General features: G+C 46.3%; 1 protein-coding gene across 1 annotated transcript in view; it reads right to left on the reverse strand.

Annotated features, from left to right (window-relative positions):
* MYO1E (myosin IE) overlaps positions 1 to 27,454 on the reverse strand; it is a 110,296-nt gene extending 82,842 nt beyond the window's left edge. Inside the window, exon 1 of the mRNA XM_083475644.1 lies at positions 27,129 to 27,454. Within this exon, the coding sequence (XP_083331770.1) occupies positions 27,129 to 27,131 (3 nt within the window). The 5' untranslated portion in view covers positions 27,132 to 27,454. The remainder of the gene's footprint in view (positions 1 to 27,128) is intronic.
* Between the last annotated feature and the right edge of the window lie 403 nt (positions 27,455 to 27,857).

The following is a 27,857-nucleotide window of genomic DNA, read 5'->3' on the forward strand; positions in this document are numbered from 1 at the left end:
AGTATGGAGGTGCTGGACCTCCTGGTTGGCATCTACCCCAAGTGCAGCCATGACTCGCTGCTCCTGAGGGACAGGCTCATCTCTATGCCCATAAAAGTCCAATATCCAAATATAGCAAGAGAGAACTTCCCTTTTCCTCCCAGCACAATGCAACTGACCCATGAGAGTGTGCAAGGAGACCCTTAAAAGGGCATACTTGCTACCACTGGATTTGACCAGAAAGGCATTGTTGTCATGTCCTGTTGCAGTTGCTGCAGGGACTGCACCCCGCAGTGAGTGGTGAGTAGGCAGCCTGCCTGTTGCTCTGGCAAACAGAGAGGCCAGCTTGCCTTTTGTTTTCTTCCTTGTTTGCACACCTGCATTTTCACAGCAATAGCAACAAAGCTCTGGGGATACTTTTTCATTCCATGACTTCACCTGCTAGAAGGAAATCCAGCAAACCTGCTTAAAAGGAAGTACTTTTAAATCATTTGGCAAAGGAGAGCAAAGGGCCACTACAGCTGAATTTATTTTCCCAGCATTCAGCAAATCCACCTGAAAATATACATATAACGCCATCAACATACATGGAACTTTATGCAAAGTTCCATAATCAGACAAGTTGCTCTGCTGCCTGAAAAGGCTTCTGTTCTTTTTGTTTCTTTTTAAGTAACAGGAAAAATATTTATGAGTCTTGTCCGTTTCTTTGAGTATCAGAAGTCAAGCTATTTTAAAAAAACAACAACACTGGCACAAATGTGAACATAGCACTATCTCACTCTTCTTCACACACACCCCAACATCAATAGAGAAACATACCACATTAGTCCTTTATCCTCCATCCCTCAGTGCCTCCCTTCAAGTACAATATAGATTTGTACTTGAAGGAAACTACTGTATTTTTCGCTCCATAAGACGCACTTTTCCCCTCTTAAAATCTAAGGGGAAATGTCTGTCTGTCTTATGGAGTGAATGTGTGGTCCCTGGGGCTGGGGGGACCCGGGCTTCCCCCGCCAGCCCTGACAAGCTCTGGAAGCAGCAGAAAGGCTGCCCCAGAAGCCAGAACAGCTAGAGAAAGCGCTGCGCAGCTCTTCCTCTAGCTGTTTTAGCTTCTGCAAAGCCTCCGCAGGCCAGTGGGGAGCCTTCATCCCACTGCCCTGGGGAGGCTTCACGCGGCTATGCCTGGCTTTTGCGGGAGGTGGGGGAAGGGACAGAGTGAGGCTCACTCACTTCCCCCACCTCCCACAAAAACCCCCAAGAGCTGCAATTTTTTTTCTTGAATTCCCTCCCAAAAAAGTAGGTGCGCCCTATGGTCAGGTGCGCCTTATGGAGAGAAAAATACGGTATATTTTTATACGCTTTCTTTTTTATTTATTGCATTTATAGCCCACTTTTCCACTAAACAGCTCAAGGTGGCACACATCATTCACCCCCTCTTCATTTAATCTCCACATCAACCCTGTGAGGAAGATTGAGGCTGAGAAGTCGTGACTGGCCCAAGGTCACAACCAGCGAGCTGAATGACTGAGTGGGGAGCTGAACCCAGGTCCTAGTCTAACACTCAAACCACTACACACAGCACTGATTTTAAGTTGTTCCAGGGGAAAACTATATTTACAACATATTGGTCTGACTTGGACATAACAGTTAAAAATAAACTATGGTTTAACACGAACAAGCACTAGGGTGCTGACGCCCACTGCAGTCCCAAGCAGAGACTGTGCAGAGGCTGTTGCAGGCCCAAACCATTGTGAATGAGCTAGAGCTCAAGGTTTGCTTCTCTCCAAAGTACAAATTGAAGCAAATATTTGTTCTTGGCTTATCCATAGTTTGTTTGCAGGAAACAAACCTCAAGCACTGGTTCAAAGGTAAGAGGAAGCCAGCCTCTGGTTTGTTTCCTCCCTGGGATAGCAAGAGCAGGTGCAGAGGAGGAGTGAAGCAAGGGCTTTGCTAACAAAGGCACAAGCACTCTTCTTGTTCAATTTGTTAACATTTGGAATAATTTCTGCACGTTTGGATTATGTGGTTTCACAAAATAGGACTACAGTGAATAATAATAATAATATAGCATGCAAAACACGTTTACAAATGTGGAGGGAGACTTGTGTAAAAGTTTATTGCTTTTTTTAAAAAAAAGGCTTTATTAAGTTTTTACATCATATATAATGTACATAAATGTAAAACAAAACAATTAGAATAATAATAACAAAACAAATGAGTGTCGGCTAACAAAATTGTAAATCAATTATTGTTTTTTAAAAAAACTTTCCGGTTAATGCAGAGATGAGTTATGTTTGATGCATGTTTTACTGTGTTTTTATATTTTGTTGGAAGCTACCCAGAGTGCCTGGGGCATCCCGGTCAGATAGGCAGGATCCTACTACTACTACTAATAGCAATAATTTTATCATTTATACCCCACCCATCTGGCTGGGTTGCCCCAGCCACTCTGGGTAGCTTCCAGCATATCTAAAAACATCAAGCATTAAAAACCTCCCATTACAGGGCTGCCTTCAGATATCTCCTAAAAGTTCTGTAATTTTACTACTAATACTACTAATAGCAATAATCATGCAAGCCCTTCTCTGGGACTCTGGATAAGTGTGTGTTGAGGAGAGACCCCTCAAGTAGCCCCATCAAAACAACAGCTTCCTATTTTTTATTCAGTTTCACCTGGTGTCACAACTTTTTTAAAAAAAACCAAACACTGTATGCTTTTCACAGATCACAGAGGTCGTCAGAATCAGTTTTGCTAATGTTGAAACTTTCCTGCTGGTACTAATTAAATTCATCTTCAGCATTTCTTCTAAAGGAACAGAAGGAGTTGGTGAAGAAGGTTCAGACCATATGAAAAGAAGGAAGTTACTAATGGTGTTTTGGCAGAAGACCATCTTTGGTATTGCCTTCCCAAGTGAATTAACTGTTCCTGCATAGCAAACACAATAGTTAGGCTACACCCAGAGCTGGCTGGACTGAAAAAGTAACCCAAGCAGCGGTTTGGAAAGGAAATATGAAGGGGCACAGAGGATGCCATGCATAATGGGAGACGCACAGCTCAGAAATCCCTGGCAATGGAGGCTGGTGCAGAACTCTCCAGCTCAAACGCTTGCTTAAGGCTTCCCGGTGAGCCAAGAAGAAATTTGTATGTAGGTGCCAGGCATGCGTTCCTAGGAGAGAATCTCTTAAGGGGATAAAAGTCACAAACCTCTCCTTCTGCAACCGACTCATTGGGTGACAAACTGTTTTTTTCTGGGGGTACGCAGGGGTATGCATACCCCTAAATATTTTGTGAATCTAAGTTTGGCCTCATTGAGGGGCAGTATTTCAGTATGAGTAGAAAAATGAAAGTACCCCTAAACATTTTTTTAGGGGTGGGGGGGAAGCACTGAGGTGACGTTAAGCAAGTCTCATACCACAGCCTCATCCACAGGTCTGTATTATGAGAATAATGCCAATTTGCCTTACAAGGCTGCTGGGGCTGATGGGAAACTGGAGTAAAAAACATCTGGAAGACACCAGATTGGCAAAGTCCACTGTAAGGATTTCCAGCACCAAGTCCTTTGAAGACTTGTACTAGATATGTACCCTGGATGTAGTATCCCCCAAGTGATGCCTACCTGTCAATCAGCTGACATCTCCAGTTGGCAACCCAGCCAGATGGGTGGAGTATAAATTATAATATCATCACCACCATTATTATTTCGGGTTGCCATATTTCAAAAAGTAAAAACAAGGACACACTGAAAGTTGTTGAACTCCCAGACGTATGGCAGCCCTCTATTATCATGGCTGTTGTTGCTGTTAGCTGATAGGTGGGGCTCAATCCTACTGGGTGCTGCTTTGCCAGCATGCTCCCTGAAGGAAAGCAGACCCTCCATTCATCAGCTGTTTGGCGCTGGAGGAATGTGCTGGCAAAGAAGGCATGTGGGACTGCCCACCTGTCAGTCATCTGATGTCATTATGATTTGGCCCACAGGGGCAAAAAGGTTCCCTACCCCTTGCTATATACAGATTCCTATGGGACGCGGGTGGCGCTGTAGTCTAAACCACTGAGCCTCTTGGGCTTGCCAATCGGAAGGTCAGCGGTTCGAATCTGTGCGACAAGGTGAGCTCCCATTGCTGTCCCAGCTTCTGCCACTTAGCAGTTCAAAAGCATACTAATGCAAGTACAGTGGTAGCTCTGGTTACGAACACTTCTGGTTATGAGCTCCGCTAACCCAGAAGTAGCTGCTTCTGGTTGCAAACTTTGCCCCAGGATGCGAACGGAAATTGCATGCCAGAGGCGTGCGCGCAGGGGGAGGCCCCATTAGTGAAAGCATGCCTCAGGATAAGAACAGTTTCAGCTTAAGAACGGACCTCTGGAATGAATTAAGTTCGTAGCCAGAGGTACCACTGTAGACAAATAGGTACTGCTGCGGCAGGAAGGTAAACGGTGTTTCTGTGCACTCTTGCACTCATCAAGGTCTTCCGTGAACCAGTAGCAGTTTAGTCATGCTGGTCACATCACGCAGAAAGCTGTCTGTGGACAAACGCCGGCACCCTCAGCCTGAAAAGCGAGATGAGCGCCACACCCCATAGTCACCTCTGACTGGGATTAACTGTCCAGGGGTCCTTTACCTTTTTACATTTATATAAAACCTTGTTTGATCATATGAAAACTGCCTAGCTTCCCCTTATTCCTGTTTTACACTTATCAGGGAACCTCTGTGTGTTTCGCCCAAAGATACAGACCAGAGGAAAAGCTGCATTTTGTAATTCCAGAGATGAAGAATTAACTGCTTGCACCCCCCTCCCCACCTCAACCCCAGTAAACTAGCCTGTTTCCTTCTAGTGCAGGACACAGCCTCATTCACATTGTTGAATTAGGATTCAGCTGCCCATCCAGTCAGTAAGTTTCGAGCCAGCCCAGGATCCTTCTCTGCTGCTTTTAACAACATAAAAAAATATCACTGTGGCTCTTTGCTAAGCATGGATCCTGCAGTGAAGCACGAACTGGCCAATCTGGACTCCAGAGCAGTAAATACTCAGTTACATTAGTAGACCACAGAATAGAGACAATCTTGCAATTAGTGTCTATATTTATTACTGTGATACATACCTAACCCAGTGATGCCACACACAAAAATTATCCATTTGGTATTGGCAAAAGGGACAGATGTAAAACATGTGAACTTCTAAAGCCTGGAAAAGAGAATCCCAGCCTGCCTTAGGCAGAGCTGTAGCTATGGGGGTGCCAGCCAGGTTTTTTGCTCCAGGTGAAGCTTCCAAAAGGGTGCCATTGAGGCTCCCAGACTGTGTGTGTGTGTGTGTGTGTGTGTGTGTGTGTGTGTGTGTACACAAATGCGCATGGCGGGGTGCCAAACTAGGTCTTTGACCTGAGTGAAATTAAGCCTAGTTTTGCCCCTTCCTTAGGACAATATCCTTACTTTAAAAATCAATCAATTCTCTTCTCCAGGCTCAGCATGCCCCAACTCTTTCTCACAGGACTAAGCCATTTTCTTCCATAATGGCTACAGAAATCCAACCACTATTACCAGCATATTTAGGGTGGTAATTTTTATTTCATGGTAGGTTCCCAAAGAATTGGCTCATTTTTAAACACATGAATTGAAGAACTGATCTGCATGGAGGAGGAGGAGGAGGGATCCCACCCAGCTTTTGCACATTAAATAAGCTCTTGCAACTCAACCACATATTTTCAGGATGAATTTCAGTCCTGAAATTTAAAAGGGATCTGAAATACTATTCATTTCTGTCTGCTGCAGAGCCAGATGCAAAGAGGGTTAATAAGCAACAGAAGCCAGAACATTTATCTAGAGGAAAAACTGAATCACAAACATTCTTCTGAGAAATAAACCCACAAGGAACATACAAGTCATGTTTAAACTGTATCATGATACGGATCTCAAGAGTATTCAGTCCAGTATGAAAAAGAGAGAGACTGTATTGTGCGCATTGAAAAGAAGCAAAAATGAAGAATGACAATTGGTTTTGGAATTCTAGCTTTTAATAAATTAATAATAATAATAATAATAATAATAATAATAATAATAATAATAATTTATTTGTACCCCGCCCATCTGGCTGGGTTTCCCCAACCACTCTGGGTGGATTCCAATAAAGATTAAAAATAAGGTACATTAAAATGTCACACATTAAAAACTTCCCTAAACAGAGCTGCCTTCAGATGTCTTCTAAATGTCAAGTAGTTGTTTATCTCTTTGACATCTGATGGGTGGGCGTTCCACAGGGTGGGCACCACTACCAAGAAGGCCCTCTGCCTGGTTCCCTGTAGCTTCATTTCTCGCAAGGAGGGAACTGCCAGAAGGCCCTCGGCGCTGGACCTCAGTGTCCAGGCAGAATGATGGGGGTGGAGACACTCCTTCTGGGCCAAGGCCATTTAGGGCCGTTAAAAAAAATATAGAATAGTGAGTTGGAAGGGAACATGTATTTCACAAGCAAATGAATTACAGCTTAATATGTTAAAGTAAGGACTATTAGATACAACATTTCATTTTTACTGCACCCTTCCTCCCAAGGAGCTCAACTCGGGGCAGCAATCACTGACCTCTCTCTTCACAACAACCCTGTGAGGTAGATTATCCAAGAAGTAGAAAGTGACCCAAAGTTACCCTGGATGAACAAGAATACACCTAAATACGTAACACATGAGACTACAACTATGAACCAACAGGAAAACCTCAGCTTAGTTTTAGCGAAAGGGAAGAGAAGGACAAAATTCCTCGAGTGTGTTTTGAGAAATATGCATTCTGGTCTTCAGACTATTCCCATCAGCCCAGACTAAGTATTTCCCCTCCACTGCTTTGAGAAATACTATTGAATTGGCTCATTACATAGAGATGCTGAAGCCTCAAATCTGCCCACCTCACTGGCTTCAAAACTAATGGAATGCAACCCTAGGAAAAATACTCTGGGACAACAGAGGATAAACACATTTATAGGTCAGTTCCTGCCTCTGGAACAGCAATAGGGGAAGAAAGAATGTGGCAGAGGCTCACATTGACTGCAGCTGTTAAGGCTGGGGCACTCAAATATGTACCTTGTAAAAATGAGCAAGTTAAGAAATCCAAGAATAAATACAATTAGCTCTGTCCACAACACTAGTTATCTTTGAAGCCCGGAGGCTTTTTGGTTTTTTTTTAAATAGCTAGCATAGGCATGCTGTTTTTCTTGCAGAGAAGCAAAACCAAGGCCATTGATGGCAAGCCAATGGAAACAACAGCTAGGGCAGGAAGGCATAGCTTCACAGTCAAATCCTAGCTCAGCTGTGGACAGCTAGCCATCAGCCATTGCCAACCTGGTGACCTCCAGGTGTTTTGAACTTCAGTCCTAATGTCACATGGCTGGTGGCAGGGGGCATTCCCCGCCATCTGTGGAGATTAAACATGAGGCTTTGTGCATGCAAAGCAGATGCTCTACCTCTGCCCTATGGCCCTTTCCATGGGTCAAGTTTTAGAAAGGGAGGCAACACCAGACCATTTTTCACATTCCCTAGATTCAGGACATTGTTCCTTTCTAGAATTAAATGGAGGAAAGAAAAGCGGAACATATGAACATCTGTTTCCCAGTGAGCCACGGCCTCTCTGAGTCACTTCACACATTTAGGGTTGCCATACTCACATGAAGGGATTGTGAATGCTTGTGCATCTTCCACCACATCAACCACAGAGTCCATTATATAATGTACAAATTAGTTTCATTGGGGCATGCCCATATCATCTTTCCCCAACCTGCTGCCATCCAGATATTTTGGCTGCAACTCCAGTCAACCCTGATCCCTGGGCCAGGCTGAACTAACTGGGCTGATGGGCATTTTAGTCCAAAGCATTTGGAGAGCATTTGGGAAAGCTGGTATATAATGCAACACCTTACAGGGTTACCCAGAAAACCTAGGTAGCTCTCTGCTGCCCTAGCGCTTACAAACTAAAACAGACAGGAGGGAAACAGGGGGAGGTGGAAATGTGGCCATTTTCAATAACACATACTTAAAGCTTGGTTACATTTGGAAATGAGGGAGGCGCTATGAATGTGCTCATTTGGATTATTCTCCCTTCCCCTCCCAAGTCTACACTCTGCGCTGATTTTCATTGTTGTTTTATGAGCAGGATCCAACTCAGGAAAGGAACAAAGCACCACATCAAAGACTCCTGGCAGTCCCTAACAAGAAATAACTCAGAATGCAGTTGGTATTCTCTTGCCTGTCACCAATATGGCTCAATGACACATCCCTTGCAAAGATGAAACCATAACTTCTCAAGTTAACTCAGCATGGGGAATTGACACAGCGAATTAAGATTCAGGAAATCTGGCAGCTGCCTTACCATTGGCTTTGGCTCTGTTGTACTCCTGCCTAACAGCCTAAACCTGACAACCATCCCTAAAGCAGGTTATGCCACTGCATCAACCTGGCAGGCAAGTCCCTGTTTATAAGTATCTTCATAGCCAGTTAAGGGTTTTCAGTAGCAATTAGCTTAGCCATGTTACTTTGATTCCACGCTCTGCCAGGAGAGCAGAGCAAAACACTTTCGATTACAGTGGTACCTCGGGTTAAGAACTTAATTCGTTCAGGAGGTCCGTTCTTAACCTGAAACTGTTCTTAACCTAAGGTACCACTTTAGCTAATGGGGCCTCCCACTGCTGCTGCCCACCGTGAAATTTCTGTTCTCATCCTGAAGCAAAGTTCTTAACCCGAGGTACTATTTCTGGGTTAGTGGAGTTTGTAACCTGAAGCGTCTGTAACCCGAGGTACCACTGTATGGGTTTTCTAATCAGATCTGCTGCCTTTTGCTGTGGTTCTTCTGACACCTTGCAAGATAAGCTCCCACAAACCCTCTCAGGTCAAGGAGAGGAGATCCAGAGATGGAAAGGCTGCAGTTCTTTGCTGGAGTTTCTTCTTTGCACACAAAGGGTCCCAGGTTCAGTCCCCACTGATACCCCCCTGTTGTCCAAAATCCTGGAGAGCTGCAGCAAACACAGCATTCTTCACACTGGTGCCCTCCACATGTTGCTGTACTACTACTCCAATCATCCCTGGTTATTGGAGGACATCATCTGGGGAAGGGTGGCACAGACTACTGACCCAGGGCTAGTCACTCAAAGCTTCCTATGCTCTTGTAGCCCAGGCTTGAAGACAGCCAGTCATTGGTCACATATTTTTAAAAGATGAACAAATACAGACATTTTTGTAAACTGGGGGGAAAACACCAATTCCTTGTTCTTCAGGCTGCTGCACTGCCACAAGTAGCTAATCAGTTTACTCTCAGACTTACCGGTATACTCCACCCTACTTCCTAAGACCCCAGAGCAGGTTACAAGTATGAATACGACATTTAAGACAACAATATAAAATTTAAGGTAGCAACATCTCAACTGTCTGTTAAATAAAAATATAAGGGCCAAACTTAAAAGTTTGCACCAAAAAGGTAAGGTTTTCTGCTGTTAAATCACTGGACTGTGACTTGTGAACAGGCAAGCAAATAAAACGTGAGGTGCGCTAGTAGTGCTTGTAAATTTATTCCTAAGCCTGGTACAACTCAACAACCAGAATCTTTTACATGACAACAGATGTCACTCAATAAAAAGGGCTCTCTTGCTCTCTCATGCTAGCACATACCACTCATTTTCTAAAGAGTTCCCCCGCCTCTTTTAGCACTACTGAGGCTGCAACTCCACCCAAGTGCAACAAAGCATTTGCCAAAACTGAGGCCCTGCTTTGTAAGAGCCATAAATCAAGGCTGCAGCCTCCAGACGGCAACCAGCCTCAGACATACAGATTAGTCACAAGGGTGACAGCAGCAAACAATTTATAGATGTTGGGCTCAGCAGACCAGGTGATTCAGCTGACGAGTGCAAGAGGGCTCTGAGAGCCGCCTCTGGCTTCCTGTGTAGAGATGCTTGCAGCCAGTTGCAAGGAGGCCTCTCAGGCCAATGCCTGGGGTGCCAAAACGTCTCGTAGCTGAGGAAGAAGGCGGCTGATCTAAGTTCCAAATTAACTTCTGGAGGAACAAGGACTGGGTTATTTCTTTCAATTCAGCCAATTTTGTCAGCAAAAACTAGGTTAAAAAAACACATCAATGTAGGTCGACGGTAAGCTCTCCACCACGAGCCAACACAACAGAATCTGCTAGAAATTAAGCCTCTGGCTCTAATTTGACAGAGGTGGAACAAAGTGGAGCAGCAATGCCTCACAGTCGTTCTCAATTGCTGAGGCTGCCAAAAAATAATACAAGCAGACCAAGAAGTTCAGGTCCCTGGTTTAACGGAGTTAGAGAAACTGTTCACATTGGGGTGAAGAACCTTTGGCCCTCCAGATGTTGCTGAACTACAGCTCCCATCAGCCCCAGCAAGCACGGTCACTGGCCACAGGTAATGGGAGCTGCGTTCAGCAGCACCTGCAGGCCCAGAGGTTCCTTACCCCCTGCTAACAAGATGATAACTTTGTAGACAGGAAGTCAGGATGAAGGGCTGAAGAGTCTGCCTTGTCATATACCATGATAGCCAAGCATTTTGAAGTGCAATCAATATTGTTGTGCTCATCTGACTTCTCTGAGGTCAGGTTCCCTTTGGAAGGAGGTCACTAGAGGCTTAGTGAAACATGTGAGTTGGTTTACTTACACACACACACACACACACACACACACACACACACACACACTGAACGTAGAGGGAGACACATAGCTCAAGTGCTCAAATAGACCACCAAAGTCCACTGCTCCCACATCAGATCTCTAGAGCAGTGGTTTCCAATTGGCTATTTACTGAGGACCCCCTATTTTTCAAAAGTCAAGCCACGGACCCCCTACATTTGAAAATTTAGATAACTCTATGATAGCTACCTGTACAAAACATTTTTTTTGAAGAAAATGTGGGATAGCCCCTAATAAGCAAATGATTTTAAGTATACTAAAAAACAGACCATTAAATTTGCGATATTACCACAAATTGCCTATCTCCACAGTAGGAAAAACCTGTCTCCATTGCTCCACTACAACTGAATAATTTGTGTCCCTAACTTGCAAGTGTTCTATATGCAGAAGGCTTTTTATATGAGAAAGTATTCAAATATGCTATTCCTTACTTGTAACCTGAGGTGGTACATCTTAGCAAAACTTTGCAGCATCTGGTCCTGCTAACTTGCACATTCAAGACATAGGTGAAGGCTTGGTCAGGGCTTGATAAAGTAGTGGTGAAGACTGAGTAGAAAACAGCTAAAATTTTGTAGTAGTATTTTTTTTTTTTTTTAGTCCTCCTGTGCCCAAGTTTCATCCCCTGGCTTAAAGAGATTAATTAGTTATATACGGTACTTATTTGGAGTGAGGTTTTTTATTCTTGCTGATTACCCAAAAGGAACAACCAGCTTTTTAACTTATTAGGATTCTGCCATACATCTCTTTCCTCCCACCCCCAAATGTAGCCACATAGCTTCCTGCAGAAAACAAGAAAACAACATTCATGCAGGCTGCCTTTTACACTAAATAGACCTGGATGATGTATTGATACATCACCCAGGACTGGGATGAGAGGCAGACCGCAATGGCAGCTTCACTCGGCAGTATATCACAGGTGAAACCACTACCACTCTTGGCTCCCTCCAGCTGGCGCTGGTGGCAGAGGGACTCAGGAGCAGTGGCGGTTCCACCAGCGATATACCACTGAGTGAAGCCACCATCCCACTCTGCCCTCATACTGACAGAGGGAGAAACAAGCTGCATCGGTGAGGCGCAATCTTCTCTCCCATGAAGACACATCAAATGGATAATACTATCTGTCAACACTCTTTAGTTAAACTCCAGTTATTGCTGCACACACAAATCACTTTTTTCCTCCTTTTACCCTCACTAGAAATCTCCGTCTGTGTGCACTGGGCTATATTTCCACCATGGTTCCAAGACAGTTATGTGCATAGATTACCTTATGCAAGGCAAAGGGAAAAGTCAGGCACCCTTAAGGAAAACTACCATTGAACATACAGTAGACGCAATCCAGGAACAGAGTGGGGGTGCAGAGGAAAGACTGCCTACTTTTCTTCTACAAATTACCATTCCAGCTGCTTCCTTCATACCCACCTCTACACAGCATTTGAAACCTCCATGGTATGCAGAGGAAAGTGAAGTAACTTCCAGGACAATTGGAGCAAATATATCTATAGAATACCAGAGGGAAAAGGATTAGGTGCCCCTTCTCTGCCCTTCCTATTTTCCATTTACTTATACATCAATACTTACAGGGTCTTGAAGATATTTCTACAGCAAAAAGATACTCTAGTTTTATTTTAACAAGATGACTTTATTGGAGGAGAGGATAAAGTTAAGGATTAGTCCATGGAAAGAAGGAGAGTGGTGGTGCCCCTATCGGTTGTGATCTTCCCCATAGGTATGTGTCGCTAAGTCTCTGGGGACTGCAAACCAAAGCTCTGCATTCAGGGTTTTAACCAAAGCCTACAACCACAAAGCCACCAACATTCAAACTCATCTTATTGCATTTACAATTCTGTGGTTTTAAGACTTTGGCCAGCATAGCACCACATTCAAGCAGGTATGTAATAGGAAGCATTTAACTGTTCAGCCACCTGCATTCTTGGATCATCTAAATTAAAAGTTGGCATGAAGCCTCAGATTTTAAAAAAGCAGTACAAGTTGTCCCACTTTGATTGATGGACTTCAGACAAATAAGAATAGCCAGGGGAGAGCCTCTTCTCATACTGGCCAACCAGATGCCTCTGGGAAACCAGCATGCAGGTCCAGAGCTCAAGAACACTCTCCCGTCCCATGGCTTTCAGCAACTAGGTATTCAGGGGCATTGCGGCCTTCAACTATGGAGAAAGCATAGCTATAATCGCTAGTAGTCACTCATGGTCTTCTCCTCCATGAATGTCTAATCCTCTTTTAAAGCCCTCCAAGTTGCTGGCCATCACTGCATCCAGTGGGAGTGAGTTCCAAAGTTTAGCTATGTGCTGCAGGAAGAACCTTCTGGAGTCTCTGGAAGAATAAACATCTGGCTGCAGTGGCTTCCAAACAGGTGTACAGTCATACCTTGGAAGTCAAATGGAATCCGTTCTAGATGTCCATTCGACTTCCAAAACGTTCAGAAACCAAAGCACGGCTTTTGGTTGGCTGCAGGAGGCGTTCTCCCCTTGCATTCATGGGATGAACTTCTGTGCACATCAAGGCCTGAAGTGTCCATGTTTGCTCAGTAACTGCAATGTCCACAACACAGCTCTCCGAGGGTGGGAATGGTGTCCCCAGCATAGCCTAAATTGTTGCCTTCCTAAACTATTCAGTGGCTGACAAACAAAGAATGTTCCTCTGTTTCCAGAAAGGCAGTCTAACCTTCATGAGATGCCACAGCTGAGTTGCTGAAATGTCACACCTGTCATCAAAATCAATAAGGCAAGAGAAACAACATCTGAAAAGGTAACCCTGACAAAGGAAGCATTAATAGGTACCAAAATGGATGGCAGAGAGATGAGAAAACCCTTTATGATGAGTACATATGCACACAGGCATAGTGCTCTCCCAAGAGCCACACTCTGCAGAACTTTCACATGCTATTATGAAAACATAGGCTCTAAACCAGGGGTCAACAAACCTTTTCAGCAGGGGACCAGTCCACTGTCCCTCAGACCTTGTGGGGGGGCCAGACTATACTGGGGAGGGGGGAATGAACAAATTCCTATGCCCCACAAATAACCCAGAGATGCATTTTAAATAAAAGCACACATTCTACTCATGTAAAAACACACTGATTCCTGGACCGTCCGCAGGCTGGATTTAGAAGGCGATTGGGCCAGATCTGGCCCCCAGGCCTTAGTTTGCCTACCCATGCTCTAAAATGTGTGTTACATGGACACTGCATTGAAGAGGCTGCAACCCTGGAACGTCAAAGAGTTTCTGCTAGAAAAGTTACTGCAGGAGATTACAGTGGTACCTCTAGTTACGAACTTAATTCGTTCCGGAGGTCCGTTCTTAACCTGAAACTGTTCTTAACTAGAGGCATGCTTTTGCTAATGGGGCCTCTTGCTGCCGCTGCACTGCTGGCACACCATTTCCGTTCTCATCCTGGGGCAAAGCTCTCAACTCTAGGTAACACTTCCAGGTTAGCAGAGTTTGTAACCTGAAGCGTTTGGAACCTGAGGCATTTGGAACTTGAGGTACCACTATATTATACTAGAATCCGAACGTTATTTATTTGTTTAATGCATTTATATCCCATCTTTTTCTCCCAAAGGGCTCAAGCTGGCGTACATGATTCTCCCCCTCTAATTTAATCCCCCAAACAATCCTGTGACGTAGTTAAGGCCGAGGGACAATGACTGGCCCAAGATCACCCAGTGAGCTTCATGGCTGAGTGGGGATTTGAACCCTAGTCTCCCAGGTCCTAGTTCAACTTTCTAACCACTACACCACCAGAAAGTATTCAAAAAGTTGTTGCTTAAATGCAGTGGGCTGCAAGTGCTTGATACCTCAATAGTAAATGCTGCAAGTTTGGAAACAGATGCAAAGGGACTGTTATAGATTGTGCCCCTCGAAGGTAAGGGGCATTAACCCTTTTCCGCTGCACCTGTGATTTGAACTAGGGAGGGAAAATCCCATTGGTGCCAAGGGGAGCTTTCTTCTTCATGCAAACAGCAGGCGCAGGGACCCCCAATCCAGATCAGGACCACTGTGTGGACAGATAGTTAAATCCCCCACCCCACCAGAGTTCTGATCCATGTTGGGTTCTCTGAGCCTGCAATTTATACATTAAATAATCACTCCACATTTTGCTAATTACATCATCTAGTTTGGCCTCTGACCTAAAAGGAAATGAGCTAAAGTTGAATATGTTTATACAACACCCCACCTGATCCAGACATCAAGGCATTAAAGGGGCAAAGTTCATAGACTTGCATTTAAGGGCATCAGTTTCATAACTGTAGCACAGCAAAGGCATTTGTGGCTGTGGCTTGGCACCCACCATGATCAGGGGGGCGGGGGGAGAGAAAGAAAAGACCCTTATGCAAGCTTATTTACATCAAGCTTCCAATGTACTGTTGAGCAGTAATTCATGCTTCATTTGCAAAGGGAGTCTCAGTGCTGAGCAATCCACCCACCCAAACAGCCCCAGCCAAGTTAACTCCACAAAGACTGCAAGATCCAACCTAACTGTCCTGCATCTCTATAGGGGGCATGGAATCCAAAGCTCTGCTGATGGATTCTCAGAAATAGGTCCCAATGATTTCAAGGGACCCAGTTCCAAACTCCATAGAGCTTTCCAGCTGCCAATCCAGAGATTCTTCCTGTAAGCTTCAAATCCAGAGCTGGGTCAGAAGAGACAGCAGCGGTAGCTCCTGGGACCTGTTTTATCTTGTGTACTACAAAAGTGAGACCCCAGGTCTCCTACACAGCATGCAGGGAAGGGTGCAGGAGATAGGATCAATATGGCAAGAGTTTTAGAAAGAAGAGAACAGGCGACACATTTATGTGCACAGAACTTTATGAAACAGATATATTTTACACAAACATGTCAAGGTTTGCTTTTTTTTAATGCAACAGTTCTGTAGGATCAGTATTGCAAAGGAGATATTTTCACAATTTCTGCCTCTGGGGAACCTTTCACTGATCAATCCATCTGCTGCGGAACAGCTACATCTTGGACATGGAGCCTGGAACATTCCATATACCTAGTTCACAAATGGCCAGCCAGACACCACCATCAGAGTCAAAGCTGCAAGAGGCATCAGTCCAATTGACGTGAGGAGCTCTTAAGACATCCAATACAGCTGCCATAAGAAACTGCCTTGCACCAGGGTAGGACACCAGTATCCATCTAGCTCAGTCCTGTTCATCTGACTCGTAGCAGTACTCTAGACTTTTCCTAGGTCTACAATCAATTTTTCTTATTTTTACTGGGGATGGTGGGGACTGAACTCAGGAACATCTGAAAACATGAGTTCAAGTACAGCAAAAACATGCCCACTGTTACCATTCTGATTGTCTAGTTCAGTGATAGCCAAACTTGGCCCTCCAGCTGTTTGGGGACTACATTTCCCATCATCCCTGACCACTGATCCTGTTAGCTAGGGATGATGGGAGTTGTAGTCCCAAAACAGCTGGAGGGCCAAGTTTGGCCATCACTGGTCTAGTTCAAAATCCACCAATTAGCTCCCAAGGTAGCCCAGGGCTGCTGAAAACACTATTTGCAAGTCACTGCTGTAAAGGTAATATATAACACCTCTGGGCCTAACTACACCTTTTGGTAACTGTTTCCTGTTTTTCTTCAATTAATTGCATGCACAGGGGGCAGGAATTGGGATCACAGTGCACAGAGAAATGGGAAGTTTATACCTCCCCTCCACAGGTTTAGAAATATTCCCATTGCCCTCACTTCTCGGACTCCCCCAAACCTCCTCTCAGACTCCCCCAAACCTCCTTTTTTTGCCATCTGAACATGGGCTTTTATTCCATTATTATCCAAGTACCTTTTAAAAGATAAATTGTACAAGTCAATGTGTGAAAAAAACGTTTGGGAGATGCCAGCCGCTGGCCCAACCGCTGGTGGCTGATGCCGTCTTTAGAAAATGTACATATTTACAAGGGAACCCTTCAGGAAAAAAGGGAAATGAAAAACCCGCAACAGGTCCGAGGCCTTCGGGGTCCCCGCCGGCACAGAGGGCAAGCGGGACCCGGGGAGGAGGCCGTCCGGGGCAGTGGGTGGCAAACAGAACAGGCGTTTGAAGGCACTCTGTGACATACGCAAGAAGCTGCAGGGCTCTGGCGAGGGCAGGCGCACTCCACAGCCCAGGGGTACCTGGAGAGCAGCAGGGGCGGGGATCAGGCAACTGGGGAGGCAAAGGCTGCCCCCGGCAGGGAGGCAGAGCAGGGGCAGCCACCATCCAGGGTGAGGGGCACTGAATACACCCAGATCTATGGGGCGCAAGGAGGAGGCTCAAAGGGGCAGCCCAGAGGTCCCGTCCCACCTCCCAGCAAATACCAGGCTGAGGGATATGAAAAAGGGATATGAGGGATATGAAAAAAAGGGTATGAAATTATACATGTTTGTATGTCTTTTTATTTGTTTGTATTGTTTAAAATATTTTGTAAAACCAATAAAAAAATTAAAAAAAATAGAAATATTCCCATTGTTTCCAACAGGATTCTTCTCTCTCTAAGCCTTGTAGCTGCACAGTTGGTCAGGTGTGTTTTGTTGTTGTTGTTTTTTAGGATGGGGTGGTGACTAGGGAGGGAAGGGGATAAATCTCTCCTCCCTCCCTCTGTGCTGTGATCCTGACAGTAATTTGGAGGGAGATATGCCTGCAATTAATTAATGAAAAACAAGAGCCAGAGCTGCACAGTATGCATTAAACATAATGTGGAGCTAAACCCTTGGCAGTGGAAGGCTGCAGACATTGTCTTGATCTGCCCAGAGTGTGGATTCCTTTTCCACTTCCTGCCCTTAACAGCTCTGTCAGGGAACCTCCTTGCATCCTTCTTCATAGTGACGCCCTGTGGAACACCCTCCCTTCAGATGTCAAGAAGATAAAGAACTACAGTGGTACCTTGGTTCCCGAACTCAATCTGTTCTGGAAGTCTGTTCAAATTCCAAAATGTTCACAAACCAAGGCACGGCTTCTGATTGGCTGCTAGCCCCGGAAACAATGCCTACAGCTGAAATGGATGCTCAGCTTCCAAAAAAAATTCGCAAACTGGAACACTTACTTCCGGGTTTGTGACGTTTGGAAGCCAATTTGTTTGGGAACCAAGCCATAACTTTTAGAAGACACCTGTAGGCATCTGTATCAAGAAGTTTTAAATGTTTGATGTTTTACTATGTTTTTATATATGTTGTACGCCGCTCAGAGTGACTGGGGAGTCCCAGCCGGATGGGGAGAGTATTATTATATCTATTATTATTATTAACAACCCACTTCACAGGTAACTGGTAGCTTGCCAGATGGTTTCACCATAAAAGGGCAATGTGTTGGAAAAGCAAAGCAAGCACTTCACATTTTATTCTGCAATGGAAGATCTATTGCAGTGGATAAAAAACACGGACAGATCTGTTGCATCAGCAAATTAAAAGTGGTGCTGCGGTGCTCAGACTGCTGTGTTGGGGCACCACTGTGCAGGATGCAATGACAGCACAAACACTTAGAGAAGACACAGCAGCCCAAAAGAGAACCGTTGGTTTCCAGTTTTAGGTTGGTTTAGGACAAGAGTGGGCCAGTGCACTTTTCAGAAGTGCAAAAAGGGACCAGTGCCAACAATCTCATATGCTGCACAGACTAGATCCATCAGCTCAAGATTTCTTCAGCCATACAAAACTACTTCGGAAGACTTGACAGACTGTGGGAAAAGATTACCAATAGAGGTAATTGTCTCAGTTTTGGGGTGTTTTTCGCAGTGGCAGACTGGGAGATGAATACATCTGGCCCCCTGGAGTATAATTCCTCAAGGCACCTATCACCAATACAGAATCAGAGTAAGCAGCCTACAAGTCAAACCATTCGCCCATTTATGTCAGCAGTGGCTATCCACTATGCTTTCTTATATAGGGCTCAGATTTGGGCAGGTGCTCACCTTGGATCTACAGAAGCTGTTCGGTCTAAGTTCCTAAGGCATTTTTTTTCTGTTCCATTCTGTGTTTCAAATGCTTCATTGCGCTTGGAGGCTAATCTCCCCCCGTTGAATTACAGATTTGGTGCAGGACATTTAATTATTGGCTTCAGCTAAATTTAAAGCTCATGAGTCTACTACCCTTAGTATCACAAGATTGCCATGAGAGCACTTGGACTAAAATTCTCAACCTAAAGCTTTACTTTTCTGGTTTATCACCAGAACAGTTATTAACACTGGGCTTCAGTAAAGCAAATAATTTAGTGACAGAATAATTTTGCCACGATAAGGAAATTTTGTCCATGGTATGATTATTTTCCACCTTGTCATTTTGATACAGTAGCACCCTATTTGCAAAATTTAACAATTCCAAAGTACAGGTGTGCTTTGACTTACACAAGATTAAATATACTGTCTTCAGCTGTACTTGAAAGTCAATTTCAAAAAAAATCTGCTGGAAAAACAGTTATGTCCATGTGGAGATGACAGTATTGAATAAGTAGCTCACGTGCTTCTGGCTTCCACTCTTCATAAAGATTTGAGGAGTGAGGTTATTACCCCTGTACTACTATCCATACCAGGTCGCCCAACCATTGCTACTGTGTCCTTCTAGCAAATCAAAGTAATCAGGTGACAGCAAAAACTGCAAAAAAATTAGCTGGGGAAATTAGAAAAAAGATCTATTATTTGATTATTGATGTAAACCTCCAGAATGTATTTTGTAAAGTTAGGTTTTTACCTCTATTTTCAGTACACTGTATTTTATTTTATTGCTATGACTAGTGGCTGATGAAAATAAAGGTTCTTCTGATTCTATGTTTTTGGCCTATTTTTATTAATAATATCTAGGTACAGAATAATAAAAAATGTCTTCAGAAGTACAGATATTTGTCAGGCTCTCTACTATTTCAGACAAGAGTCTTACGCAGCCCTAACTGGAGATGCCAGAGGCTACTGAACCTGGAAACATTTTCCATGCAAAGCAGGCTCCATCGTTGAGCTATCTATGAAGGGATGGTTCAGGGGTCAGCAAACGTTTTCAGCAGGGGGCTGGTCCACTGTCCCTCAGACCTTGTGGGGGGCCGGACTATATTGGGGTGGTGGTGAATGAATTCCTTTGCCCCACAAATAACCCAGAGATGCATTTTAAATAAAAGGGCACATTCTACTCATGTAAAAACACGCTGAATCCCGGACCATCCGCGGGCCACATTTAGAAGGCAATTGGGCCGGATCCAGCCCCCGGGCCTTAGTTTGCCTACCCATGGTTGAAAGTGACGCAATCACAATAACAAATTTTGCAGTAGATTGTATCTAATCTTAATTTAGGAGCAAGGCAAAGGAAAAAGTAAGAGTGAGAGATTCAGATTTTTGACCTCAAGTGTCAAAATGTCTTGGGTCAACCTGGATTACCAGTTTAACCTGCAGCACAACATTTTTCTCTATCAGTCCTATGGTTGAAATAAGATGTGTTCAAGGCGTCCACCTGACTCCCCTGCCTGCCTGCCAACAGCCCCAGGGCCAAAACAACCAAAAGCAATCACACCTGTGTGTCCTGAACACGGCTTTGCCTCTTACTGACTTCAGAGGAGCTTGTTTAGTGGGGCTGGTAAAATCCCACAAACACCAATAACCAGTGTGTCCAGCGACATCCAGCTTCTACTGAGACTTGAGGTGGACTGAGAAGCAGCCATGGACTCTGATCCAAGTGGAGGATGGAGCACAAGCATCTCACCCAGAACAGTCTGGTAGCATCTTGTGCTTCATGGCTCAGGTTAAGGAGCCCTCCATCCAGACAGGCGGATTATTCTCACGTAGAGAATCCGTTCCAGAAATCCGTTTGAGCGTTGATCCGGGTCGCTAGTAGAAACGCGGTTCTGCGTGTGGGCATTCGGAGGCAGCGTCATTCTGCGCATGTGCAGATGGCAGCAGCTGCTTCTGCGCATGTGCAGATGGCAGAAGCCGCTTCTGTGCATGTGCTAACAGCAGAAGCCGCTTCTGTGCATGCGCGAATCGCGGCAAACCCAGTATTTACTTCCAGAATTGTTCGTGAGTTGAATGAATTTGTAGAGGACAAGGCTACCAATGGCTACTAGCCACTATGACTAGTTGCTGGGAATCGCAAGCGGGCAGAGTGTGGTTTCGCTCACGTGCAGCTTGCAGGCTTCCCACAGTGAGAACAGAATGCTGGACTAGATGGACCATTGGCCTGATCCAGCAGATTCATCTTTTTTTCTTATGTTCAGAGGCTATGGTTCACAGGCCCACTGGCCTCTTGCATCACCTGCCCATGGCACCACCAAGTCAGAGGTGGGGGCATGTGACAGCTGGAGGTGTGGAAGCAACCACATGCCATGGTGGATAAGGGTTAATTACAGACTCAGCTATTAGACACCACCATTACAGGACTGTATGCTTTAAAACAGTAATCCAATACAAGCCTCCACAAGTCAACTGTGCCAATCTTTGGCCCTCCAGATGTTTTGGACTAGCTAGTACAGCTGTTTTCCCATCAACCAACCATCATACAACCTGGGCTGGAGGTGATGGGAATAATGGTCAAAAACACCTGCAGGACATTAGATTGAAGATGGCTGTCTTCGATAAGCAAAAGAAATCTGATGGATCAACTCATAAGGAGGGATCAGAAAAAGGTCTACAAGTTTTCACAATAGATGTGTTGTATTTTCTCTCTTCTTTTTCAGAATATCATGTTCTCTCTGTCTTCAAGTGTTTAAAAAAGACAGCGGTTATCAGCCTGCAGTACTATTTTCAAACCAGCCGTCCTGCAGACACCTATAAGTTAAGCTTGTCTAACAATCTAACCACCTGGAAGCTGTTTACTCTCAAAGCGAGCGACCAGCCTCTGTGTGGGGTTTAAACCATCCTTGAAGGCTCATGAAGCAGCACATGTGGGGCATGGGTGCAAAGCATTCCCAATGGGTCACCTTGTGAGGAGAGAAGGTTCATGCAGGGCAGTGTTCCCAAAACTTATAATAATTGCATACCCCTTTTGAGAGTTTAGTCTTACCCCTTCACAGAGAATTTTGAGAGTTTAGTCTTACCCCTTCCCAGGCAAAGACATTTAGGGGGCATTTTTAATAATAATATTTTATCCAGACTAGAGCAAATACTATACATGTGGTATTTTTAAAAATAAAAGTCTGCCCTATATCCTTTGAAATCCTTTCACATACCCCTGGAGGTATGCCTACCACACTTTGGGAAACACTAGTGCGGGGCATCATTATGGTATCAGAGCAGACTCCAAAAGCACTCCTAAGTTAAGCCTCAAGGTTAGGAAAAAGTCACCAGTGATGGCTGGCCAAAGAAAACAAGAGAAAAGCTTCCAGTCTCTTCAACAGATAAAACAGGCAGCCATAGTCAATTAGAGGAATCTGCTGGAGCAGCACAGAAAGTTCCATCTTTTCCCAGCATCCTGGTTTCCTACCAGGTGCCTCTGGGAATCCCATGAGCAGGGCACCAACTCAGGAGTCTTCTCTCCCCCCCCCCCCGTTATTTGCCCCCAGCATCTGCCTCTATTTAGCCTGTGAAGTGGAGAGATCTCCACTGCCATTGATCTGTCTAATCCCCAGTTTTTAAAGAGTTGGGGGGAAGCCCAAGTACAATGAAAGAATGGCAAATATATTGTTCTGGCTGTCCTTACAACCATCTGTCAAGCGTGCCAGGAGTCGAGGCCTGCACCACCGGCAGCTAAGGGACACACCTGGGAGACGCCAAAGACACCCTGGTCGAGGGTGCACATCGATCTGGCTGGCCCCTTTCACGGCCGGACCTTTATGGTAGTGGTGGACGCCTATTCCAAATGGCTGGAGGTCGCCCTGATGCCCTCCACCACTACCGAAGCTGTCATCCGGGTGCTGCGAGGCCTGTTTGCAACGCATGGGTGTCCTGATGTCCTTGTCTCTGACAACGGACCGCAGTTCACGTCAGGCACGTTTGAGCGGTATCTTTTGGGACTGGGCATCCGCCATGCCCTAACGGCACCCTTTCATCCATCCAGCAACGGGCAAGCGGAAAGAATGGTGCGCTCGACAAAAGAGGCACTGGCGCGCCTGGACCGGGGAGACTGGCATGAGCGGGTCGCCGAATACTTGTTCGTGCAACACATCACCCCTCATGCGGCCACAGGGAGGAGTCCGGCTGAACTGCTTATGGGCCGCCGCCTCAGGTCACCGCTCGACCGGCTACACCCAGACTTTGCCGTGGCTGAACCCCCAGGCTGTGCCAACGCACCATGGTCATTTGTCCCAGGAAACCAGGTCTTTGCCCGGAACTACGTGGGGGACATCCCTTGGGTGCCAGCCACAGTAGTGGGAGTCACTGGACCTCGCTCGTACCAGGTGGCACTCGAAGACGGACGCTTGTGGCGACGGCACATAGACCAGCTTAGGCGCAGGGTTGGGGACTTGGACACTACCGAGGTGCCCCCAACTGCGCTTGCGGCTCCAGAAGAGACACGTACAGATGGCGAGGCCCCACCTACACCTCCCTCGCAAGCTGCCAGCGTGGAGCCGAACCAAGCTGTTTCAGAACAGACTCAGACCACTCCACTTGCGGAGGCTCCACCCACAGCAGCGGATCCAGGGGAGTTGGTTCCAACGCCACCTAGGGTCGCACCACAGCCTCAGCGAGAACTGTGTGGCCCTCCGGACTTGGCTACCAGTCCCCGGCGGTCTGGCAGAGTTTCCAAGCGCCCAACTTATTTAAAGGACTATGTTGTTGGACAGGTATCACTGCTGGTCTAAGTATGGGAAATGTAACCGATATGCTTTTGTGCTTAATTGAACCATTACGCGTAGTGCTGTATATAAGGAAACCATTACGATTGTAACTAACGCCTTATCTCGGTGGGGAGGGGTGTTATGTAGTGTAGTTTCACCCTGGGCCAACAGGGGGATACTGTATATAGTTTTCACTCAGGTCTGTAGATAGTTTTCACTCAGGTCCGCGTCTGTTATTTTAGGCAGGAACTCTGGGCTGTTGTGGTTACAATGTTGACAGCCGGCTGCCTATAAATACAGGCCGGCTGAGCTGTTCGCAGTCAGTTCTATTCCAGCTTACCATAATAAAGAGCTACTTGAAGAAATCGCTGTGCCGGCTGCTATGTCAACCCACGACTTAACACTGCCACCTCACCACTGCTGCCCAACAAATGAGGCCCAGGTGGCAGGCCTGACTGTTTCATAGAAGCCAGCAATGACAAGATGGTCATCAAGCCTCTAGTGATCTGCTGGCACAGTGGGCTTAGCTTGGCAGCAGGCTACACACTGTACTTGAGGGATGGGCTTTGGTAAGAAATGTGATGCCTAAGAACAGGGGCAGGCAACCTAAGGCTCAGGGGCTGGATGTGGCCCAATCGCCTTCTCAATCTGGCCAGAGGATGGTCCAGGAATCAGCGTGTTTTTACATGAGTAGAATGTGTCCTTTTATTTTAAATGCATCTCTGGGGCATTTGTGTGGCCTAGGAATTTGTTCATATTTTTTTCCAAAACATAGTCCGGCCCACCACATGGTCTGAGTGACGATGGACCGGCCCACGGCTGAAAAAGGTTGCTGACCCCTGCCTAAGAGACATTGTTTGAAGCCTCAAAGACATTGTCAGGTGCCTTTTTCAGACCAGCTGCACTGTGCAAAACAGGAGCCGAACCCCAGAATCCACCGCAAAGTATTGTCGGCTGCACCTCTTGGGTAACATGCTGCTTCACCCCTTAAAATCCAAGTCAAGCAACCGCTTGACTTCCTTGCTCCGTTGGGTCGGTCACAAGTGTTTGCTTCAGCTTTGGAAAGGCAGACAGGCTTTAGTGGCTTCTTGATCTCCTAGAAGACTCAACGGGTCTTGTGAGGTAGGTGTTTACTTTTCCTCACATGCCAGCAAAGGGTGGGAGGGGGGACCAAATTCCTGAATGAGCATATGGACAGAACAGCTTCTATGCCTTCACGTCATGCACCCTCCACCTCAAGCCAAGACAGTCCAGCTAACCTTGTAACTATGCCAACGCCCAGCATTCAAGAAAGGCATTCATTTGAGCCTTGAGGACACCAAGCACCTTCTTACATATGCAGGAATCCTGCCAGCTCCACCTCCAGGCTCTCTGACTTTTGGTTTCATGTGGTAAACAAAGAGCTCTCCAGGTAACCCATCCAACTAGTGAATTGTACTTCCTTCCTCCTTTCCACCCACCTTGTGCTATAAAGAGGAGAAGTTGCAAGCAAACCAGAGCCTCTTTAAAGGACAAAAATAGTGACAGTTGCCTCACCAAAAGCTGGGCCATCATCACCAACATGTGGCTTACCCCTGGCCTCCAAGTTCAGTACCTTTGGAGAGAAGAGGTAGAGACTTCTACATGCTTAAGAAACTGGCACTGGCTCAGAGAAAGGAGAGGAAATAGAATGGACAGCTCTGAAAAAGGCACCATCATCAATTTCTAAAGGACAGTGAAAAGGCAGGCAGAGGTATTCATTCCACTAGTGGGTGGTCATCAGAAACCCAGAAGTCGCTGGGAAGACCCAACAGTTTAAAAAGCCTTGCAAATCAGCAGAACACCCAGAACAGAGTCAGACTGCAAAAACCAAAGAAAATTTGGGGACATCCTTCCAGAAGTATTGAGCAGAGGATAGAGAGAAGTAATGCAAGAGAACACCAAAGAGGAAGCCAAGAGCCAGGAGAGCATGTTCCGGAGCTCATGGGCCTGCCCCAAACATTTTGATGCCAAGAGGTGAGAAATCCAAGGGGGACTTCTCCATCACCGCCCCTCAGAAACACTAGACGCAATCCTGCAGGAAATTCTCCTGCGCAAGCCCCATTGAAATGAATCAGAGTTGCAGCACAATGGAACTTGTGCAGGAGAGCTTTCCATAGTAAGACTGAATCTTAAGCATCTCTCCCATTCTGAGACACTTACATATGGCCAAAATCCTCATGGTAGGCAGTAACGAAGCAGAAGCAAACCGAGAAAGCACAGCATGTGAACAAGGATCTCCTTTCTGGCAAGGATCCAGCAAGGCATTGAAGGAGGATGGCAGCAGAGGCCCACACATCTGCTGAATAAGTTCTAGCATGAGTAATTTGGGTGGTAAAGCTTCTCTCTGCTTCCTTCTCATGCCAGGCTAACCACCCCCCATGGAAATTCAGAGCAGATGTTCCCCAGCACCCTCCCACACACTGCCACCCCTCCTCCTTCAAAAAAACACAAAAGTAGCTCCAGCAATTCCTAGCCCAGTCTTCACAAACCAGGGCACCAGGCTGCAGGGGGGGCTGACCACAGTCAACAAAATAAATCTAATGGCAAACCCTCCAAGTGTCCCTATTTTCTAGGGACGTCCCTGAATTAGAGAAGCCGTCCCTGTTTCTGATTTGATCCCGGAATGTCTCGCTTTTTCTCAGGATGTCCCTATTTTCATTGGAGAAATATTGGAGTGGAGTTATCCAACCTGTGAGCCATCTGAAGGCAATCCTGTACACAGGTTTTTTTTAAAAAAATGTTTACTGTTTTATTATGTTTTTAATATATGTTGGAAGCTGCCCAGAGTGCTGGGGCAACCCAATAAGATGTGTGGAATATAAATAGTAAAATTATCATTATGGAATGGGATGTCCCTATTTTCACTGGAGAAATTTTGGAGGGTATATGATGGATCAAGTCACAAGGAAGAAAAGGTGTTGTTGGATTACAACTTGCATCAGCCCAGCCAGCACAGCAGCGCTAACTCCAGCCCCAGGCCATGCTGCCAGGAACTGATGTGAGTGCTGGAAAGCCAGAGCACAAGACCAAGGGCCTGCTTCCTAAGGCGGACGCTGATTCTCAAGAGACAAACATAGAACTGTAGAGTTGGAAGGGACCCCAAGCATCATCTAGTCCAACCCCCTGCCATCTCAACATGCGATCCTCCGTCCAGTTTGAAACCATACAGAACCCTGCTTAGCTTGGCCCATGTGCACCACCGCCAAGGGGTAGCCAGCAGCTCCTTCGCCCCCTGCTGATTTTACACGGTCAGCTCCTCGCGAGAAGGGCCTGTCCAGCCTTCCCTCCGGCTCGCGGAGCTCAGAACAGCGCTATATACGCCCATGACGTTACAGGCACAAAACTACACCGCGGCACAAAAGCTTCCACGGGCCAGAATCCACTTCAACCAAGAGGAAGAAACAAAACAAATGTGCGCAAATCCGAGGAGGCTTTTTCCTGAATAACTAACTGCCCGGGTTTTTTTTTGGGGGGGGGGTTAATTGGGAAGTGCAAAAGACACAAGAATATATTCGGTGGGCGTGTGATGCCTATATTTCTCTGACTTTCCCTCCGCCCCGGCTACAAACTGAGCTTCCCCGCTCTTGCAGAACCAAGCGAACTTCACCGCCCGCGACTTTCCGATTTGGCCCCCAAACCGGGCGGCGAAGGCGGCAGGGGAGGCTTGGGTCCTCCGCCCGGCTCCGGCGCTACGAGCCGAGCGCCCCTGGTACCCCGCGGCCGAGGCCCACGGAGGCCGGCGCCGGCGCTCTCGGGACGCCTCACTCACCATGGCTCGCTGGCTGGCCGGCTGCGCTCCGGCTCCGGCTCCTGTCTCGCTCACTGGCAGGCTGGGCTCAAGGCGCTCCGGGCCGAGCGCGGCGGTGGGGAGGCCGGCGGGGCGCCCGCGCCATCACACAGCCAGCCGCCGCCGCCACTGCCGAGTCCTGAGGGAACTTTGGAGCCGGCGCGAGTGGAGCTGGGCGGCGCCTCCCCTCCGGGCTCCTCCCGCGGGCCCGCCGGCCGCGCCTCGTTTCCCATACAAGGCCGAACCGGCGCCGGCCCGCCCAGCCTGCGCGCCCTTTCCTGAGGGGGAGCCCGGCGTGGAGCCAGCGCGGGCGGGCGGCTCCGCTGAGGGAGACGGCTCCGCGCTCCTCCAGCGCTAGGCGGGAGCCTACTGCCCAGTCCGCGCATTACAGCCCTGCCCTCCCTCTCTCAGATGAGCTGCTTTGGTGCAGGGTTTTTTTTTAAATAAGATATTTATTAAAATTTTTAAGATATTATTACAGTAAAAATGAAAAAATACAAGAAAAAATACAAAATAAAAACAGTTAAAAACACCTTAATTTTCCGTTGCATATTTTTCTTACACTTATTTCCCCGGACCTCCTCATACCTCCCTTTTTTGTATTCTACAGTACTTCAATTTGTTAGTTCAGCAAATCCTTGCCATTAAGCTTTTACCCATTTATAAACCTTTTTTTCATGTCTCTTAAAGCATTGCAGCTGGAAACCATTT

Source organism: Podarcis liolepis (assembly GCF_965112155.1).
Source record: "Podarcis liolepis genome assembly, chromosome: 14".
Classification (NCBI taxonomy): domain Eukaryota; kingdom Metazoa; phylum Chordata; class Lepidosauria; order Squamata; family Lacertidae; genus Podarcis; species Podarcis liolepis.